Here is a 21,783-nt window from a genome sequence, read left to right on the forward strand (position 1 = left end):
ATATATGTGATGCACCCGTGGTAGTCCCTTCTTTTTTTCTTTCCCCTCCTTTTTTTTTAAAGTTTTTTTTCCTTTCAGTTTCCGGGAGAATAAAACTTGCACTTATATAATCAGTATGTGGTAGTTTAAAAGAGGACCAAGGTTCAATAAAATGTAGTCTACTGTGATTGATCTTAACATGGTTATCAGGAGTTTCTTTGATTTAATCTAACCTCTATCTAAACTTCAATTTACTTCAATAGAAAAGAAAAATGGTCTGGATGTCACTGGGCCCAAAATCTTTTGGCACCTTTTAGTGCCTTTCCTTCACCCGTTGAGAAGCACATCTGCAGCCGGAGTGGTCGTTCTCAGAGAGCTCTCACTTCTTCTAGAAAGGAAGCACTTAAGATACAATTGCCTCTCCCTCCCAGCCCTAACTCACACAGTCAGAAAGTCAGGTTGAAGGATTTTGGAGGAGCCTGCTCTTGAACTTTCTGCGCGGACAGCAGGACAACCAGTGCATGAGTGACTGACTCGGTGTGGCATTTGTCCGCAGGGCATATGTACACACACCCATCTCTGCCTTCTTGTTCACTGGTACATGGGTCATTTCTCTCTCTTCTGATCTCTTCCAGAGTACCCAGTACTATGACATGCGCTGGTCGTGCGAACACCTCATTATGGTATGGATCAATGCTTTTGTCATGCTTACCACACAGCTGCTGCCATCCAAATACTGCGATTTGCTACATAAATCAGCTGCTCATCTAGGCAAGTGGCAGAAGCTTGAACATGGGTCCTACAGCAATGCTCCACAGCACATGTGAGTAGGCCACAGGGTAAAACCATATAACACCTTTCTACATGCTGCTGGTCATGTTTATTTGCTTGTATGTCATTCCTGTTCTTGGCTTTGAACATTTAATTTTTAGTTTTTGTCTACATGGGTGCTTGTCATCACTCTAAACCGAACACAGGGGACATTAACTCATTTCCACCATCATCCCCTGTCCCTCCTTAAATGCCTCCTACCTTCGAGCTGCCCAGTCACTCTGGAGTGTCTAATTTCTTTCCCAGGCCATAATCTTGGAGTTTTCTTTCAGTCTTAACCCTTTGCCCAAATTCAGAGTCATGATATATTTTTAATTCTCTTTAAAAGACTATACGATCATCTTTTCATCTTCATTGCTACAGCTAAACAGGTGCTGGCTAATCATCTCACACCAGGCAGCTGGAATTTCCTTCTCATCTTTTCCTTCTAATAGATGCAAGTTTGTATTTTTTTTCTGTACTTTTAGTTATATGTTTTTCTTTCCAAACTTGCTAATGGAATATTTCTCTGCTTTTTCAGTATTTAATGGAAACTGCACCTAATTGATTTCTCTCTGAGTATTCTTCTCATTGTGTCCTTGTCAGTCATTTCTCTGCATGGTTCCTCTGACCCAAAGTGGCTAACCTAAAAACCCTTGTTCTCTCACTAATGAGCCTTCGACATGCCTTTCTCTCAGATCTGGACCATCTTCATCTTCCTCTCTTTTTATAATTTGAACATTTCACAAATTTCATCACCTAGAAATTCTTCCCTAATTAAGTGGGACAGATTGAGGTGACCTTCCCTTCCCCTCTCCCCTTCCCAGTCCTCCCTTCAATTATCTGCCTTGATGTCTGATACAGATTAGCACAGGCCTTCAAGCCCAGGAACTGAAAGAGATTGGGCCAGGCTGAGAGAAACCCGACTGTGGGCAAAGGACAAATTTCAATAAAAATTGAAAATACAATCCACAGTACTAGTACTGTACATCTTCAGGCTCCTGATGGCACATGGCCATGAGGTGTATCGTCACTTTAATGCTGGTAAGTGTGAGCAAGGCTGACGGAACATTTTCTGAACTGGGAAAGCTTCAGGGTGCTAGAATTTTTTTTTTAACATATCTAAACGCTGTCCCAGTTCTTCTCTTAGGAAACTAACTTTTCCAAAGTCAGGAAGACATGAATTAGTTTTTTTTTTTTTAAAAAAAAGCTTAACCTGAAAATTCCCATCCCTACCCCAACTCCATTACATTGGTGCTGGAAATAATGAAGCTTCTTCCATAACTTCTTTTTCCAAGAGAAACCTCTATAAAATAAACCAAGAAAGCAGTAAAAAGATAAGTGTGTGTCTGTACCATGTGTGTCTCTGTGTTCTTCTGTATAGCTTCTTGCATATGTGAAGTGTTTGAAGTATGTAATAAACTGATTTTCTGTATAGCTCTTTGGGTTACAATTCTGCAGTACACGTCGTGCTAACTTGACAACCTGTTAATTTCTCCACTCCTGTTATAGCCATCCACTTTCTCGTCTTGTTTGTTCCCTCTAGTATTTCTTCCAGTAGATTCTGCTCACATGGGATTCAGATGACAATCCACTTGCTTACATTTGATTTTTCTGACTCTCTGGTGCCTTACTTACACATTTATTTTTGCTCGTTCTCCTAAGCCTCTTAGTCCTTTTCCATTGAGCAAGTCGTATCACACTTTGCAGCTTCTCTCTACTATATAGCAATGAAGTTATAATAAATTCTTTTTAACTTCTTCCGGTTTGACCATGGGAAACTGTATTTTCAGAATTCAGGCAGATGAAGCCTGGAATACTTAATTTCTTCCATAGAAGTAGAGCTGGCTTGCCAGACATTACCTTATCTGTAATTGCCAGTATGCTAACATTGCATTTCTTTCTCCCTTAGTTGGTCAGAAAACACAATATGGCCTCAAGGGGTGCTGGTGCGACATAGCAGATGCTTATATAGAGCCATGGGGCCCTACAATGTGGCAGTGCCTTCAGATGTATCTCATGCCCGCTTTTATGCAAGTACCACTTATTTCTTTTCAATCGTAAGCTTAGGAGTAAGTGTTAGGAGGCCTGTGTGTGTGTAGCACATACTAGGGAATTAGTACTTGGTAATTATTGCTTCTATAATAATGGCCCTTGTCCTTTGGAAATGTCTTTTGAAAGGCAGTTTCAAGGTCAAATACCATTATCCCAGCTTCAACTTTTTTTTTTTTTTTTTAATGTATTTTATTGATTTTTTACAGAGAGGAAGGGAGAGAGAGCGAGAGCTAGAAACGTCGATGAGAGAGAAACATCGACCAGCTGCCTCTTGCACATCCCCTACCGGGGATGTGCCCGTAACCAATGTACATGCCCTTGACCGGAATCGAACCTGGGACCTTTCAGTCCGCAGACCGACGCTCTACCACTGAGCCAAACCGGCTTTGGCCCAGCTTCAACTTTTTTCCCTAGTTACATTAGAATTTATTGAGTCTATTAGTATTACTTGATATGAGTAGACAGTTGTTTAAGACTTGCCTTTTTCATCTTAAAATATTTTGTAATAGTTTGATTTAATGTATCCTTATTATGTTGTATCTATGTATCCTTAAGCAATATTTAATATAATGATGTAATGGGATGGGTTTTGTTTTTCTGTTTTTGTAACTGTGATATGTATCTTTTCCTTAAAATACCTTTACTTCCCTTTGGAAAGTCAGACAAATGCCATGATCTGCAGCCTAACTTACTTTTTTCTATATTAAAAGGAAAAAAGACTTAAAAGTTAAAAAGGAAAAAGCAATAGGCAGCCACTGAACCCAGCTTCTCTTCCATTTGAATTTATGCATTGGGTTATGTTCTTGATCTTTTAGTTTTCCAGAAATTCTGACTCTAGGGGACAGAAGTGTTTATTTATCTGAGAAAGGCCAGATGACCAATGAGAAGGGGGAAAGAAGGTGCATGCAGGGACCATTCTTAATAAAAATGCCCATAGTGCAGTGCATTACCTTTAAATGGAGATCATACTCTAAAAAATAATTGGAGACCATCATTTTGAGATGCTTGTATTATTTTCTCCCTTCCTATTATGTTCCTTGTGAGGGTATATGACTTTTCTAGTTCTGCAGGTGTTTGCTACTAAGGGCCTTTCAATGAAATACTGTGGACCTGAATCAGGGCAAGATGTTTGTAATACCGGGAAGAGCAGGGCAGGGTGGGGGTTGGGAGGAGCATGTGGAAGGTGAAAGATCCTTGAGTGAGGAAACTATAAGCATTTCCTTCTGGACTCCTGTAGGATTGCCTTATGATGGAGGAGTGGACTGAAGTCACACTGCATAAGCATTTGGTTTCGGTGCAGAGTATTTAATTCAACCAGCTGAATCCCAGAGGCCGTTAATTCTGTTGGCCCTTGCTGTCCCCTTGAAATCTATAATAACCAGATGTTGTATTAGAATTTTCTGATTGAAAAATAAGTATTTTCCTTGCTAGCACTGGACAGCTGGAGAATCGGATGGGATCCAAAGAAGAAGTTTTAGGGATGTTAACTTATTTCTGATTGTGCATGACCTAACAGGTAAATCAGTGCTTCTCAAAGTGGTCCTTCAGCCACTTGCATATGTCACCTGGCTCACTCTTTAAAACCAGTGACGGAGGCTGCAGCCTAAGCCTTCTGAGTCAGAATCTCTGAAGGATTCCAGGAATCTGCAGCATTTACATGTTTGGAAATTATTCTTAGGCACACTGACATTTGAGAAAACTTATTTAAAATGTGCCTGTGACTGATAGCTGTTAGAATTTAAAGCCTGTACTCACCTTTTTTACTCATTCAGTTTATAGCTTACTAGCACATTTAATTATAATTGCCATATAATCTCAAATATTAATTCTGAGCCAATTTTTATACAGGATACGACTGGATATCATGTAAAAAACCCAGGTTAAAAAAACATTTTCTTCCAAAGGACCCTGAGAAGCTAGCTATCTTTTAGAGGAAAGCTATCATGATAATTTGGTTTGATTCTCCGATTTGAGCCTTGAGGTCTAATTAGTTCTTTTAGATGTGCTATATTACCATACAGCAGTTTGCTACCTGTAACTTCTGAGTTTCTATTAATTAATGCATTTTTATAAGTAAACCAGGATTTAGTCTCTTAGAGTGAAGAATTTGGTTGGAGTGAAAACATTGAACCCTGTTTTTAGCCAAATTGTATTTATGACTGATTTTTCCTTTCTTCCTCATTGTCCTGTGTTTCTGCATTCTACTTCTTAATACCCAGAAAAACAAAACAAAAAAACAAAACACTAGAAATAAGTGATGTATAAGATTTGAGTCAGTGACCATGGTGGGTTAAAAAAAAAAAAAATCTTAAAGATAAATTAATAAATTATTGTATTGATGTCTCAATACAATAATTTATTAATAGACTAGCCCACAAACTTATGTTGAATTTTAATGGTTATGTCTTAAATTGTTATGTAAATACCTATATAATATCTGTAGTTTTTGCCTCTTGAGTTGCTAAGTCTAAAATATTTCCCACTTGGTCCTTTACCTAGCTGCTATCTTAGGTAAATATACTTTTGGTTATCTCAAAATATATACCTAAAATATAATCTAAGAAAAATCTTCAGAGGCAGAGTTCTTTTGGGTATAATCCCTTTTTGTATCTCAAGGGTATTGAAATAAAATTTATTTCATCAATAAATTTTGAGCAAAAAGAAAAATGTTTGGGTCTCTACCATAAGAAATAGCCTGGTTGATACTTAGTAAGAAGATCCATTTTTATTGCATAGAAGAACCTATAAATATGAGATTATTTTAGGGAAACTGAGAACAAGTATAGTCTCTATGAAATAACATTTTGTTTTTTAATTTCCTTACAGTTCCTATTTCATCGCCCATTAAGGCTGTTGAATCTGCTTATCCTCATTGAAGGCAGTGTCGTCTTCTACCAGCTCTATTCCTTGCTGCGGTCAGAGAAGTGGAACCATACGCTTTCCATGGCTCTCATCCTCTTCTGCAACTACTATGTTTTATTTAAGCTTCTCCGGGACAGAATAGTATTAGGCAGGGCGTACTCCTATCCGCTCAACAGTTATGAACTGAAGGCAAACTAAGCTGCCTCTCAACAATGAGGGAGAACTCAGATAAAAATATTTTTCATACGTTCTATTTTTTTTCTTGCGATTTTTATAAATATTTAAGATATTTTATATTTTGTATACTATTATGTTTCGAAAGTGGGAAGGGTAAGGGATATTAAATGTATCCATAAACAAGGTGATGTGATCTTTCATGTGTTAGTACATTTGAATAATATACATCTGAGAGGTGTGCCTCTCCAGTAAAGAAATTGATTTGTTTGTATGGCTTCAGAAGAACTCATTCATTTATGAGCACATGTCATATATCTCTTGACATAGTACTTTGCAGTGTTCACTTTTAATCCTTTTAGTTATCTTTAGTCCTCAGTTGACCTTATTGCTACCGAAAGGAAGATCAGTGGAGTTGCCTGTAAACACCCAATCTTTCTTCAGCTGGCTCATAGAATTAGAATGCACAGGGGAAAGAGGAGATTGTACTTAGTCCTGAGTGGGATTCTCTTGGTTGCTTACTGGGAGAAAGCATTTCTGAGAGAGAAACTCAGTGGTCTCTTTTGCCCGATACCATTTAAATATACTTTTGAATAAGCTACTGTCCTGAATCTCAGGATATTGCTGTCATTTTCCCTGATATTTTATTTCTTTTGCCTCTAAAGATTATCTTTTTGTTTTTAGCTAGTTGAAACAATACTTTTTAAGACAGGAAGTCTTTAAGTCTGGCCACATTCATGAAGGAGATGGTATATGGCCAGATCAGTGGGAGAAGATGAGTGCACGTGCCATGTGGGCTGGCGTGTGGGCAGGTTGAAGACACCAGGTACCTGGGAGAATAAGTGAGTCCTCTGCTAAATAGTCACAGGCACAGGTTAGCAGCAGTCCACGCACAGTTGCATATTTGGAGTTATGAGTGGAAGTAAATTCTAAGAAATTACTTCTTTTTCCTCTAATAATTTGATCTGTGCCCAAAATGTGTGCCTTTAATTTAATACCCAGAACGTTCATGTTTGTGAGCATTAACCCTTTTCAGTCCACGTTCTTGAGATGTAATATACACTTAGTCAATTGACGCCACCAGTCACCCAAACTTCTGAGGCCTTGTCTGAAAGCCTCAGTATATTCTTATATTTCTGTTCTTGGTTGGCTTTTTTACTTTGTGAAGCTGGTGAAACACAATATGAAGTAAGAAGACCAATCATGTAATTCATCAACTGGCTCTGAAAATAATTCTTGCAGAAGAATTCCCAGCAAAGGTAGCATTATAAATATAGGTGTGTGTACAGCTACCTACGGTGACTGCTATGTTTAAATAATTTTTCCCTTAAATATTTTGCCTCCTATACTTTCTATTTTTTAAAGTAAAATTATTTGGCATTCAGTCTGATTCTATTTGGCCATTCCAAGAAATCTGTATTGCCTTTTCTGGTTTGGTTCAGTGGATAGAGTGTTGGCTCATGGACTGAAAGGTCCCTGGTTCTATTCCAGTCAAGGGCACGTATCTAGGTTGCAGGCTTGATCTTGGGTGAGCAAGAGGCAACCAATCGATGTCTTTCTCACATTGATATTTTTCTCTCTCTCCCCCCCTCACTTCCACTCTCTCTAAAAAGCAATGGGAGAAATACCCTTAGGTGAGGATTAACAAGAACACAAAACAAAAAAACTTTAGTGACCATTAGGCACTGTATTAGGCATTGGAGGACATAGTCTTGTGAATAAGAACTGCAAAACCTTACCCTCATAGATTACAATGTGGGGGTTAGGAGGCATGGATGTAAATTGTGCCATAAATAAATTTATATTATCTCCTGGTAGTAGTAAGTGTGGTCAAAAGAAGATAAATCAGGGCAAGGAAATAGGAAGTGTAAGGAATAGTATTGCTCGAAGGCATCTCAGATGATTTTTGAGCAAAGACCAGAAGCAAGACGGAGCCATGTAAGTAGCTTTGGGGAGAATTCCATGTTATAGTAACAGCAAGAGCAATGCCCTGAGGTGGGAACATTTTTGGCATATTGGGAAAATAGTAAGATAAGCATTTTTTTTTTTTTTTTTTTTTTTTTTTAATGTGAAGTGGTTCAGCCTAATTATGGTGGTTCTTGGGGTGGGAGTGGGTGGTAAAGCTGTCATCTTTCCTTAGGATCTTGAAGATATGCTTCTTTTGACTAAAAAACATTTTGATTGACAGCTAAAAGCAAAATGGGTGGCCTACACATAAGGCTGTCTCATCAAAACAGCTCCAAGTTGGCTCTTTGATTGAAAAGTAGCCCAGATAACTGACTAGAGATCCTAGACTAGTCTTGTAAGCTGACAACATTTCCCCTTCTAGTTTGACCTGTCTTGGCCGTATCCTACGGGAGCAGCACAGGAGAAACATGTCAGGTTGACTAAACAAATGAGAGGATGTAAGAAAGAAATATTGTGGTCAGTGGGATTGCAAAAGTGCCCCTCTCTTTCAGATATGACAGCACCAGGGAGATAAAAACCTATCCTTCAGTTAATCATGCTCCTGCTCATTTCAGCTGTCCTTTGTAGGTACCACATTCAGATGGGGAGAGGAAAATTACTAGTTACCTGTGTGACCTATTATTTACGGATCATGTGAAAGAAAGGATACCATCTTGCTTAGTGATAGGAGAAGGTACATGCCCATTAAAGAAGGCCCCCTTTATTAGGTAATTGTTTATATATTGGGAAATTAAATGGTTTGGGGGAAAAAGGTCAATTGGGTGAACTTGGGATACTGGGAAAGGAAAAGATGCTTGACCAGTTTTAGTTATCTGGGTTCCTTAAGGGGGTAAATGTGTCAGAGGTGGATAATTCAAGGCATGAGCATGGTGGAAATGTTCCTCAATACTCTGTTTACTCTGGTTCCATATTGTGTTCCCTAAGCTTCCTTCCCTCTGCTCCCTATCAGTTACCACCACCTCACCACCCATTTCTGTTTACTGAGTATCTGTGCCAGACACTATGGGTGCCAGAGAGAGTTTAATAGAAGGCAAACAAGTCAGTAATTGTAACACAAAGGTGTTCAGTAAAGGAGGTATATACAGCATACAGAGGAGAGGCAGAAAAGAAGGTGAGCAACCTCTTGGAAGGCTTCTTTGCAGCAGTAACACGGTGCACTTTGGGGGAGGATTAGATATTTGCCACATGGGTGAGGGAGGTGGGGTTCATGCAGTGAGAACAGGATATTCAAAAAGTTGAGGCATGAGACTGTACTGGTTAAATAACCAATTCAATAATGCTGGAGAGGTAGGCAAGGAATAGATTAAGAGAGACTTGATTTTTACATTAAGGGATTTGTAGATTGCAGGTTCTCAAAGGGGTAATTCTTGGATACTGCGTCAGACCTAAGTCAAAGTCTTGAGGGTGAAGCTCAATAATATACACCTTTCACACACAATTTTTAAAAAATTCGTTAAAAATTTTTTATATTAAAAGGCATGAAGTTGCCGAAACCGGTTTGGCTCAGTGGTAGAGCGTCGGTCTGCGGACTGAAAGGTGCCAGGTTCCATTCTGGTCAAGGGCATGTATATTGGTTGCAGGCACATCCCCAGTAGGGGGTGTGCAGGAGGCAGCTGGTCGATGTTTCTCTCTCATTGACGTTTCTGGCTCTCTATCTCCCTTCCTCTCTGTAAAAAATCAATAAAATATATTTAAAAAAATAAATAAAAGGCATGAAGTTTCTATGTAGAACAAAACTCTGGTTCTACCAATAAAAGAAAGAAAAATAAAAGAGCAAGGGAGAGAAAGAAACTGTTACAGTGTAATTTAGATCATTCTAAAAAGCAAAATCAAGTGCAATTTTATTTACAAATGGTATGTATATATTAAAGGTTTTTTCTATTTCAAATGTACGTTAGAGAAAAACGTTAGCTTAACTCTTGACATCTGCTATTGTGACATCCCATTGCTGGCAATGTGGTGCACACTGACGTATTTTTTAAGCAGATAGGTTTGGGAACTTTTTGTAGACGGAAGACAGCTAATGAAAGATTTTAAGCTGAGGAATTATAACCCAGCGGATTCTCAGGTCAAGGGTTCTGAAAGAGGAATCAACCAGCAGCATCAGCATCGTCTAACTGGGAACTTGTTAGAAATGAAAAATTTTGAGCCGTACCCCAAACCTACTGAGTTAAAAAACTCTGTGGAGCCCATAAGTCTGTTTTAAGGTAGTCTCCAGGTGATTCTGAAGAGACCCTCTATTAGACAACATTGGCAGCAATATGTAGGATAGGTTTGGAAAATGAAGGGATGTCAAATGCAGACTTACAGCAGAGACCAATTAGCCAACCATTAAAAAAAAAAAAAAAAAAAAAAAAAAAAAATCCATGCAAGAGAGAGTGGAGTTGATTTTGCTTTTTAGAATGATCTACCACTTTGGTGATAGAAAAAGCCATGGGCATGTAGAAGCTGATGTAGGGAAAATATGTGGGGTGAAAAGAGAAGAAAGGGCAGAATTCTGGTGAATAACAAGAAGAGGAAACTTTCAAATGAACAAGAGTAAGAAAACGAAAGTCTGAGGTGAACTAGAATTTCAAGAAAAGGAATGATCAATGTCAAATACACTGGAGAACTGACTTGGATTTGGTTATTAGGTCCTTGGTTACTTTAGCAAGATCAATTTTATTTTTTATTTATTTTTTAAAATATATTTTATTGATTTTGTACAGAGAGGAAGGGAGAGAGATAGAGAGTTAGAAACGTCGATGAGAGAGAAACACAGACCAGCTGCCTCCTGCACACCCCCTACCAGGGATGTGCCCGCAACCAACGTACATGCCCCTGACCGGAATCGAACCTGGGACCTTTCAGTCCGCAGACTGACGCTCTACCACTGAGCCAAACCGGTTTCAACGCAAGATCAATTTTAATGGAGCAAATAGAGTGGCGGTCAGGCTGCATTTGGTCCAGAGTAGAGAACTGGAATGAAGTGAATTGGGAAGAAGGGTTCTTTGGAGCCCTTGGGAAGAGGAATAGCACTTTCTCTGAGCTAGAAGGGAGCTTAGGTGTGCACATATGGATAAGGGGAAATGGCTGCGGAGTGGAAGAAACATCTGATAGTTTAGACTACCAATTTGGGGGTGGGGAAATCCTTGTGGGAGAGGATTGGAATAGTGGAATAGCCTTTGTGAGTTTTGGGAACCAGGCCTCTGAGGTAAACCATAAATTTCCAAAGGCTCTCCTATCGCGGTTTTATGATCTCTGGCCTGAAAGGCAGTAAAAGAGTAGAGAATATAGGTGGTAAGGGTCCTAGTTTGGAGGTTTGCCAAGTAGGCATGGCTAAAGGACTAATCCAGGGGCTTAATGGTGCTGGTGAGAACAGTTGAGCTTATGCACCGTGGGGTCTCAAAAGGCCAGAGAAGGCAGTGTGGTGGGGTTATTGTCTCAGGAAGAGTAGGGGGGAGCCAGGCACTACTAATCTTGAGCAAGTAGGAGGGAAAAAGGAGCAAGGATAAGGAAGGTCCTGAGAATGGAATGTGAGTGCAGGACCATAGCATTCTGGGTTGAAAAGCGACCCGATGTGTAACTGGAAGAAATGGCCCAAAATGAGTAGATGTGAAAGCTGTTAGCAATTGTGGCAAAGGTGACGGGTGGGTTCTCCTCAGGGACATTGAAGTCATCCGGAATGTGGAGGGACGAGGCAGAGAGGAAACAGGAAGCCTGTGCTAGACCCTTGGAGATCTGGGACGCTGACTATATCATGGCCACAAGGAATGGCAAACGTTACAATAGCTGGAGGCCATGAATCTTGGTAAACAGGTTTTTGTATGAGGTGGAATGACGCAATGGTACAGGAGTGGGAAGTGAGAACATTCCAGCTCTTTGTAGTCTCTGTAATCTGGGAAAAATGTGCAACCTTTCTGTTCAGGTAAAGAAAGGTCCTCAGCTTTTCCCTGCTGGTAGCGCTCGCAAACATTCTGAAACAGCTGAACTTTCTGTAAGAAGTGTGGCCAGCATCAACCCCACAAAGTGCCACAGTGCAAAGGCTTCTCAGGGAGCGCAGGGAGAGTGGCATTATGACAGGAGGCAGAGTGGCGATGGTGGGCAGACTAAGCCAATTTTCTGAAAAAAGGCTAAAACCACAAAGAAGATTGTGCTGAGGCTTGAATGCGTTGAGCCTTACTGCACATCTAAGAGAATGCTGGCTATTAAGAGATACCAGCACTTTGGACTGGGAGGAGATAAGAAGAGAAAGGGTCTAGTGATCCAGCTCTAAGCTTCATATTTTGTTCTATTTTATGACAATAAAGTCTTGATATATTCACTTAAAAAGGGGGGGGGGGTCCTTGGGAGTGTCAAGTTTTACTGAAGCCCAGGAAGTGGAGGCATCCTTCAGTGAAGAGGCTGTAAGAGAGAAGGGCTCCAGAACAACTGTGGGAAAGATGAGGAGTGAGGGCAACTGTGAGGCTAGTTGTGGGGGAGGGCAGGAGAGGGAAGCAGGAGGGGGCCAGGGAGTGTCTAGAAGAAAAAGACATTTAGGGCAGTAGTGAAGGCTGACAGGAGCAGGCCTAGGAAGTGTGATGATCTAAATGGAATATTGTTACCAAAATACTATTATTGACTCTGACATCTTTCACTGCAAAAATCATCAGCTTGTGGGCCTGGGTTGCATAATTGTTTTCCGAAAGTCTCATTTCGACATACTGAGTACCCCTCTCCCCTTTCTTTGTGATAATCTATGCCAAGATAACAAACTTTTGCTTTTTTAACCCTAGAGCATCATTAAAGTAATCACTTAAATAAAAGACTAGTTCCCCTTGTTTGACTCAGATGATAGAAAATTTGAGTTCACTTTGGTGTAAGTGGATCCAAACTTCTTAAGCTGTGGATTTTGAGAAGTAATAGCTTTCATTTCTTTTCACTTTTCAATTACAATAGCCATTGACTTATCCTGGGTATCTTGGGTGACATGTATGATTGCAACTATAAGAGAGTGAAGTTGCAAATATTGATAATTATTAAGAGGTAAAACAAGAAAAGTTTACTAATGAAAATCATCAGGCCTACCCAGCATGGCTCAGTGGTTGAGTGTCGATCTATGGACCAGGAGGTCATGGTTAAATTCTGATTAGGGCACATGCCCAGGTTGTGGGCTTGAGCCCCAGTGTAGGGCAAGCAGGAGGCAGCTGATCAATGATTCTCATCACTGATGTTTCTCTCTCTTCCTCTTTGAAATAAAAAGTATATATACATACATTACACACACACACACACACACACACACACACACACACACACACACACACACGAGGCCCAGTACCCCAAAATTCGTGCAGGGGTGTGTGTGTGTCCCTCAGTCTAGCCTGCACTCTCCAATCTGGGACCCCTCAAGGAATTTCCAACTGCCCTCTCCAATCCAGGACTGCTGGCTCCCAACCCATTTGCCTACTTGCCTGCCTGATTGCCCCTAACTGCTTCTGCCTGCCAGCCTGATCACCCCCTAGCCACTCCCCTGCCAGCCTGATTGATGCCTAACTGCTCCCCTGCCGGCCCAATTGCCCCCCCCCTGCCAGCCTGGTTCCCCCCAACTGCCCTACCCTGCAGGGCTAGTCCCCCTCAACTGCCCTCCCCTGCTGGCCTGGGTCCCCCTCAACTCTCCTCCCCTGAAGGCCCAATTGCCCCCACTGCCTTCCCTTTCAGGCTTGGTCCCTCCCTACTGCTCTCCCCTGCTGGCTTGATCACCCACAACTGCCCTCCCCTGCCGGCCATCTTGTGTCCACATGAGGGCAGCTATCTTTGACCACATGAGGGTGGCCATCTTATGTGTTGGAGTGATGGTCAATTTGCATATTACCTCTTTATTAGATAGGATAATCATCAGGACTTTGCTGTGAAATCATACTTTGAAGTAATAAAAAATGACATTAAACGGAACAAACTAGAACAATGGGACTGATGCATATAATGACCTTTTCCTAGCATCAATTTTGATGACCCCTGTGTCCTCCAGTTCATAGTGCCATTATAAGTATTGCATTTCATATCATTTATTAGAGTACATTTTAAAAGCATAACAATCTGTTTTAATTACACATAAATGTCTCTATGGATAGGTTTAATATATTTTTAATAGAAAAACATTTTGATTATATCTTTGGAAACATATTCATCAAGCTCAACAAACAGGCTGAAATCATGTTGCTTTCTAATAAACTCGTTTGAAAAAGTGCTTTACCTTGCAGAATTAGACGCCAGGAAGTACTATGGCATTAAGTTATTGCAAAGCATTGTAATTCATCCAGTAAAATGCATGGCTATGTACGTCATGAATTTCTTTTACTTAGTTACATCCTTCAGCCTCATAGAGAAGTGGTCCCTGCATTTGCTAATGAACCTCCAGACTACTAAATGACCTACTGTGTGCCAATCAGTCTTTGGTTGTTCCCAATTTTATCCTTTCTGGACTGACACTGATCCCAGGCAATTGCCCTTCTACAATCCTCATGCTAGCTCCCTCTTCTGACCTGACTTTGCTACAAAGGTGTTGAAAAAGGCCATGTTTTTGGTTATTCCAATTTTGAGCTGATCTCCAGTTGGAAGTACCTAAAAACGTACTCCTGGCAACACTTAACACCCAAATACATATTGTCATCAGATAGGACAGGCAGAATCTAATTCTAATCAATCCTGGTGGGAACTGGACCGACCCCAAACCTCTCCTATTCCAATCCCAGATAAATGAATCATGTTCCCCAGGACTTCTTCAGGCAGGAACCCACAGCCTGTGCAGACGAACGGCTGTCCCACCCAATTTTAGTCAAATGTGATCATCACGTGCTAAACATTAGACACGAAAGTGACAGTTTATCTTGGACCTCTAACTTCATCATCGGCAGGAGTTAAACCCATTCTGACTATGGAAATCCCGGAAACCACTCTCAAGGACAATGGAGCCTGGTGTTACTTTGCACCAAAAGGACTTCACAACCCAACCAGCTAGGACCATGCAAAATCTCAGAACTATTTATTCATACTACTCTCTAATTTTTTACATGATCAAAGCAAAAATCTCAGCACCTAAGTGTCTTTCAATTGGATTTGCAATTGTGTTTAATTTGATGACAGTCAGTAGGTGACTTGAACACTATTGACAATCCTATTAAAAGATGCTAGTTGCTACATTTCCCTCCTTACTCTTTAATTTGGTAGCTTAATGGTTTTAAATTTTGCTCTTGATTGTTTATAGGTGGTTTCATTTGCTACTATCTTGCTCCTCTTTTTCATTAGACTCTTCAAGGAGTTCTAAAGGTCTTGATAAACGTTGGGAATGATGCTTACATTTTTTTATTTCCCCAGAATCCAAAATTTTTCATAATCAATATCTTGAATTTTAGGCTTAACAGTATCTCAATGGGGTTCTTGGTCAGGTTTCTCTATATTCCGTGTGAAGCAGAGAATAAAAATCAATTCCCTTTTTGGGGGGAGTGGGGGAGGAAAGTTGGCCTGGGAAGGCCATTTTGCAAATAAATATAGGTTATTACCTTCTTAAAGCAAACATTAACACTGAAAGAAAACACTTCAAATTCAACATTTAAAGTCAGCCACACCCAGTTAGAGGACTGATGGTGGAGATGGCCCTTTGAGAATTTGGTTCTGCTGCCCTTTCTGGGGGCACTCTGTAAGCCCCCCTAAACACAGCAGCCATCTCCTGTCCCTCCCCTGGACGGGCTCTGATTCCCAGCCAGCCCTTCTCAGAGGGTTTAGTTTTTAGTCCCGAGTGGGTGACCAGATAGGTAATTCAGGACATTTTGAGGAATAATTTCAGGAGCAAAATACAATGTTTCCGTTGCATTGGAATGGAATTTCCTCAGCTCCAGGCTCGCCCGGGCCACAGGAAGGTTATGAACATGTTCTGACAGTTGACAGGCTGGGTGTTAGTCAAAGGAGAAGCCCACGCTTCAGCGGCGGGACCCTGAGAAGTGAGTCAGCTTCCAAGGCCTCCTGGAGTGACTGGGGAGGGAAGCCCACAGTAGGAAATATCTCCAGACAGTTGTCACTGTGTCTCAGGATGGCATCCACGTGCCCACCACGGCTCCTGAAGATGATGATGCTACCACTGAAAGATGTCAGAATCAGGAACACGGCAGCCGTTCAATAAAGCAATGTGGGTGCTGCAAATTGAACTCCCTTGCTAATATGTAAGTAGTGGCTTCTCAGCCCATGTCCAAGTAAAAAATATAGCTCCGACATGTTACAAACACAAATGTAAAATAATCACAAAATAGTTTCAATATTTCATCACTCGGCTCAGAGTTCTGCTGGGGAAGCAAAGTGCAGTTCCTTCCCTCTCTTGCATTCTAACTGGGACACCTAGAGGTGTAGGAAGCACAGTGCATTGAGATTTCGGTTAAGCCTACCCACCCACATTTTCTGATAAGGCAGGAATGTACTTCTCAAATCTCCTGAATGTGGCCTTTCTCATCTGTCACCAGTGTATTTCTTCACCTTGCTTCCCTGGGGGGCAAAATGCTACGCCCTACGACTTCTCTCAGGGGTTGACATCTCATTGGCTGTTGGTCCGAGGTCTTGCTTCTCTAGTGAGAATGCAGACACTGACCAAAGACCTATTGACTGCTCCCCCTGCTCACGCATCTCAGTGCCTCTGAAAGCAAAAGCCATCAGCTGGCCTGCCCCTGCTATAGACACTTACCCCTGCTATAGACACCGGCTTAGAAGGTATAGGTTAAGGTTTCCAAACTGTAAGGCTTACCAGGGGAGAAAGGAGAGAGGAATATGTATCTGTTCCTCACTGGAGGCGGTAACTTGAGTTCATCTCCTACCCAGCCCAGCACCGGCCTTAGTTGTGAGGTCTGCCCAGTAGTACTGCTGGCCCTTAGAGAAATCTCTGCAATGACTGTGCTTCTGGATACAGCCAGACGTGAACCTGAGAGGAGGTACCTAGGGCTAAAAGTAGGTCTCTTTTTCTTGTTTCACAAACAAGAGAGTTGTCTTAGAAGGTTTGAAAGTGTTGATTCCCTGGTGGGTTTTGCCTTGAGCAGGGCTCTTATCAAGCCCTTTTTGGGGAAGCACCACAAATCTGCCAGCAGGTTTTATTCCTTCTTTCTCTCTCCAGCTGAAAAGGAAAGAACTATTGGAAGTCCTAAATAACTGACAAAATCAGGTTGGTTTATTGCTTCTGCTTTTATATAGACAGGAGAAGGGCCAGTTTGAGTATCTAGGGTGGGTGGTGGATAAGGGGGATTGTGGGAGGGCGCCTCAAATCTGCTCTTGAACAATGAAGGGAGAGGGAGGAAGGAAGGCATCCACTGGCTACACTGGAATACATTTCTGAAGGGCAGCTGCCATCCAGCGGCAGGGCTACCTGCTAGGGCTCCTCCTTATCTTGTCCTGCACTCCTGCCCCAGCCTAGCGTGGAAGGAGAGGAGGCTGAGCTAGGGGTGTTTTCTGCAAATGCCCCGCCAGTTAAACACATGCTGTTTGGAATGTAGTCCTATCTGTGTGTGAGGCCTTTCTCGAAGGTGACATCCCGCTTTTAGACTGTGGTATTGGAATGGAAGCAATCCTGCCCAGCTACTGGATTTATAAGTCAGAGGTCAGGGTAGTGGCAGTTGGGAGTCCCAAATTAATAAAAAGCCATGGCCAGAAAGTCTTCTTAGATTGTGTCTGTCTCAGAGTTGGTTCTTGAGTATGGATTCTGATTTTCCGGATGCTGGCACATGGAGCCCTCTCGGGCAGGGCAGCAGGAATTCCGGGGAAAGAGCATGAGCAAATTCACCCGCTGGGAGATCTAAGTGTACTTTAGTTTGCTTTTCCAAATCTGCTCTATTCTGGAGAGTACACGTTCACACAGCATTAAAAAGCACAAAGTAAAGAGGAGGCCTTCAAACCTCAGTAGCAACATTTTTCAACACAAAGGATATCTCTTTCACAAGTCATGGTCACATCCAGCTCGCCACAGGAACAGATAATGGCAATGGGGGAGCAACTCGCAGACCAGCCCCGGATCTCTCTGGGGGCAAGCCTTCCATCCTCTCTCTTATCTACCTCTCCCACCTTCTCACGCAGACTTATCTAAATTTCATCTCTTGGTCCTTCCCTTGACCTTTCCTTTGACAAATGGACTAATTAATACATGGCCAAAAGGCTGAAGGAAGAGAAGAGGCCCAAGCAAGCCTTGCCTTGGGTAACCTTGTCTGGACCAATGACAAGTTGGCCAGCAATAAGTTCCCAATGAATCATGCGTTTTTTTGTTTTGTTTTTTTCAGACACCAGCAGGTGAACCGAAGTCATTCTATCTGCCTCCCACTTCTTCCATCCAGAATCACAGATCTCCGCTGGGGTTGGTAAAAACAGCTGGTTGAGGTCTCTAGTCTCTGGCCGTTCCTAGGAATGGTCATTTTATTCCTAAGCGTGACCCCTTCTGGTGTGACCCATGTGTTTTCTGCCAATTCCCCACAAAGAAGGCCTGGGGAAACTGTCTGGGTGGGGCTTCGGATAGGGGACAGCAGGACCTTGGAATCTGTCACTGTGGAAGAGGGAGGCGGATGGTCCATGATAGGGAAAGGAGGGCTGAATAAGATTAGGCTCTGGGGTCTCCCTGGCCTTGACCTGTGGAAAGGCTTAGAGCCCCCGGATGGCCGCTCTATTTTTGAAGAAAGAAGGTTGTCCCCAGATGGCTCTGTCTCTGATGTGCGCTTTCTGCATTGCACTACTGCATCCTGGGTGGAGAGCAGGTTAGCCAAACCTGGTTCTGGAGAAAGGCTGGGTCCTCCACATGTGCGGGATGCGGTGGCATCCATGGACAAGGACTCCTTGGCTCCTGTGTCTTGCTTTGGCTTCTCTTCCTTGGGGCTTTCCAAGGAGGAGGGAGAATCACCTTTGGCGGGTTTCCCAGAGGTCACATCAGTGGATCTAGGTTCTTCTGGGCTCTTCTCCAGAGGCTGAGCCCCGCCTTCCGCTGGACTCTGCGAGGGCAGCGGCTGTGGGATCTCTGTGTACTGAAGCTTGGGAGGGATGACTGGGACCGCCCTGGCCTGGCACATTTTGACCATGAAGGAGGTCCTCACAGCCGACACACTGACGGGAGCTGAGTTACGGCGGCCGGTCAGGGCGTGAGCAACAATGTCCAGGTCCTGAGAGTCCTGGGAGTCAACCCTCCAGGGGTCTACTTTACAGTGAGATGAGGTCATCCACGTGACCTTTGGGTCTTCTGGCTCAGAGAGCTGCATTCCAGGTGAAGCAAATGAGGCCACATTTTCAAACCGGAAGAGGTCAGTGATGGGAATGGCAGAGTCCAAGTTCAGGGAAGAAGGCCTGTTTTTCCCCTTCGGGGGCCCGCACTCAGTGCTCTTCAGCTGTAACTTTGGGGGATGCTCTCCGTGCGGGGTGCTGTCCTGCACACGAGGTGAGTGCTCCATGCCGCTGTCTGGTCCGGGCACGCTACCTTGCTCAGTCTGAAGGCTGCTGCGTCCCAGGTGTGTCTCCAGCTCCTTTCCCTCTGCGCGGCTGACAGGGCTGGTTTCTGCTGGTTTGGGCTGCACACCACCTGGTCTCTTCTGACTGGGAAGGGCCTCTATCCCTTTCAGGCCAGAGAACTCTCGGAAGGACCTCAGGGCTTTCTCATCCCATCCAGCAACCTCTCTCCTGGGCGGCGGGGGCTGCAGCGCGTCTGGATTCCCCTCAGCTTCAAGGTTGGCACAGCTGCTGGAGGAGGGGCCCTGGAAAGCCCACTGGCTCTCAGCCGTGGGTTTGCTGTCTAGAGAATGGCTCTGACGAAGGCTAGGCCTGTGGGAAAGCCTCTTCTCCAGCCGGTGGCACTGCAGGCCCTGCACCAGGGCCTCCTGCCCGATTTTCAGGGTGGGGGAGTGAAGGGGACTCGTCACCCACCGGGGCTCCTCCCAGGGCTCCACCATCTCGAGGCCGTGCTGGGCCACATCCGTCCCGGCGTCGTCGTCGTCGCCGTCTGAGGGCTCCTGTGCTGAATGGGCGGTGTCCCCCTCGCCGGGCGGGGAGAGCTCAACCTCCCTCGTTGGGCTTGGAAAACCAGCGCCTTTTCCACCGGGAGCAGCGTTCTTTGACTTCAGCTTCTCACTTTGTTCTGGAGAGGCCTTGTCTCCCTGACCAGGACTGGGGATCGCAGAACTGCCTTTGGCCTTCGGCTGGCCTACGTGTGGGTTTGTCCTCGAATTCTTGGAGGCGTCCTCCCTCTCAGGGCCGTCCTGCTGTCGCTGGACTCGAGGGGCCTCCTCCAGAGGCGTTGGAGGGGGTGGGGCAGGTGGGATCAGAGGAGACCGGTTCCCTGGGCCTCCCACCTCCGCCTTTGCTTGTGGAGAAGCCGTCTCACACGGAACGATTTCCAGGGGGGCCAGGCTGGTGGGGTCTGGGCGCGGGGCCTTCTCAGTCTCAGATCTGTGGGGGCGGCTGACTGTCTCTGGCTTCTCTCTGTTGGCTGCTGTGGGAGTCCCCTCGGTGCTCTGTTTGGCTGGATCCCTAGCCCGCTCCTCCAGAGGGGCAGAGACTGGAGCTGGGGTAGAGACACAAGGCGAGCTCCCAGGGGGCTCTGGGGCAGCAAAAGGCTTTGGACTTGACTCAAGAACGGGCTGAGTTGGGCTGGCCTTCAGAGCAGGTGGTGGCAACGAGGGCAGCTCCTCCTCAGATTCAATGATTTTTAGCTCCTCTTGAATCTCGGGCCAGATCAGGGTGCTGGTCAGATCATCTTCATCCTGAAAAACATTAAGAAACTACTTATTTAGAACCAAGGACTCTCAGGGCTATTGTCCTCACTGTTTGCCAGGGTCTGGAGCAGTGCCAGGCTGGGCACCTCAGCGAATAAAGGATACAGCACTAATAATCACTGGATGTTTATTCAGTGCTTGCCATGTGCCATAACATACTGTTGGGCCTCCATATCTAGGGTTCTGCACCTATGCATCTAGGGTTCAACCAATCCCAGATCAGAACTCTCTCATCGATTACACACACACACACACACACACACACACACACACACATATATGTGTGTGTATATATATATATATATATATATATATATATATGTAATCGCATTTGCGGACATTTTTTCCCATTGATTTTTAGACAGGAAGAGACAGAGAGAAACACTGATGTGAGAGAGACATACTGATTGGTTGCCTCCCACATAGGCACTGAGTTGGGGAACAAACCTGCAAGCCAGGTACGTGCCTTGGCTGGGAATTGAGCCCTCGACCCCTCAGTGTGCAGGCTGGCGCTCTAACCACTTAGGAACACCGGCCAGGGCTGCCTATCCCCTTTGACGCATTCCTCCAGCTCACAGAGCCTCCCAAATGCAGGACTGCTCCGCGGAAAACCTCCTCATACCTTCATCTTATGCAAGGACAACCCTAGAAACCTTGGAAAATTCCACCTCTAAAAAGTGGAAGAGGTTTAGTAAGCACTGGCATCATGCTTTTATTTATTTATTTATTTTTAAAATATATTTTATTGATTTTAGAGAGGAAGGGAGAGGGAGAGATAGAAACATCCATGATGAGAGAGAATCATCGATTGGCTGCCTCCTGAACGCTCCCCTACCGGGATCGAGCCCACAACCCGGGCATGTGCCTCCGGCCAGAATCGAACCTGGGACCCTTCAGTCCACAGGCTGACGTTCCATCCACTGAGCCAAACCAGGTAGGGCAGGCATCATGCTTTAACCTCTCTAGAAGCAACAGGAGGAAGGAATGGATTCTGGAAATATTAGAGAAGGTTTTACAAACATAAACACCCTCTACCCAGGATGTCGGGTAAGAGAGAGCTGGCTCCATGAATGGACATCATCGTTGGGACCAGGATATGACAAGCAGACTTTGTGCTGATTCTGGGAGTGAATGTCATTACAATTTAAGGGCATATGACTGGTTTATGGGGACTTCAGGTCAGAAATATTAGTGCTGAGTC

General features: G+C 43.8%; 3 protein-coding genes across 5 annotated transcripts in view; 1 reads left to right on the forward strand and 2 right to left on the reverse strand.

The window, feature by feature from the left end:
• TMEM39A (transmembrane protein 39A) overlaps positions 1 to 6,154 on the forward strand; it is a 35,134-nt gene extending 28,980 nt beyond the window's left edge. For both annotated transcript variants that reach the window (XM_084871669.1, XM_084871668.1), the window contains exons 7-9: positions 615 to 802; positions 2,702 to 2,822; positions 5,671 to 6,154. In XM_084871669.1, coding sequence (XP_084727795.1) covers positions 615 to 802; positions 2,702 to 2,822; positions 5,671 to 5,904 — 543 coding nt within the window. In that variant the 3' untranslated portion in view covers positions 5,905 to 6,154. The remainder of the gene's footprint in view (positions 1 to 614; positions 803 to 2,701; positions 2,823 to 5,670) is intronic.
• Positions 1 to 21,783, reverse strand: part of ADPRH (ADP-ribosylarginine hydrolase) — a 433,494-nt gene that overhangs the window by 228,312 nt on the left and 183,399 nt on the right. The window lies entirely within an intron of this gene.
• ARHGAP31 (Rho GTPase activating protein 31) overlaps positions 14,473 to 21,783 on the reverse strand; it is a 106,261-nt gene continuing 98,950 nt past the window's right edge. For both annotated transcript variants that reach the window (XM_084871500.1, XM_084871499.1), the window contains exon 12: positions 14,473 to 20,570. In XM_084871500.1, the coding sequence (XP_084727626.1) occupies positions 18,135 to 20,570 (2,436 nt within the window). In that variant the 3' untranslated portion in view covers positions 14,473 to 18,134. The remainder of the gene's footprint in view (positions 20,571 to 21,783) is intronic.

This window comes from Pipistrellus hanaki (assembly GCF_964339955.1).
Source record: "Pipistrellus hanaki genome assembly, chromosome: 2".
Classification (NCBI taxonomy): domain Eukaryota; kingdom Metazoa; phylum Chordata; class Mammalia; order Chiroptera; family Vespertilionidae; genus Pipistrellus; species Pipistrellus hanaki.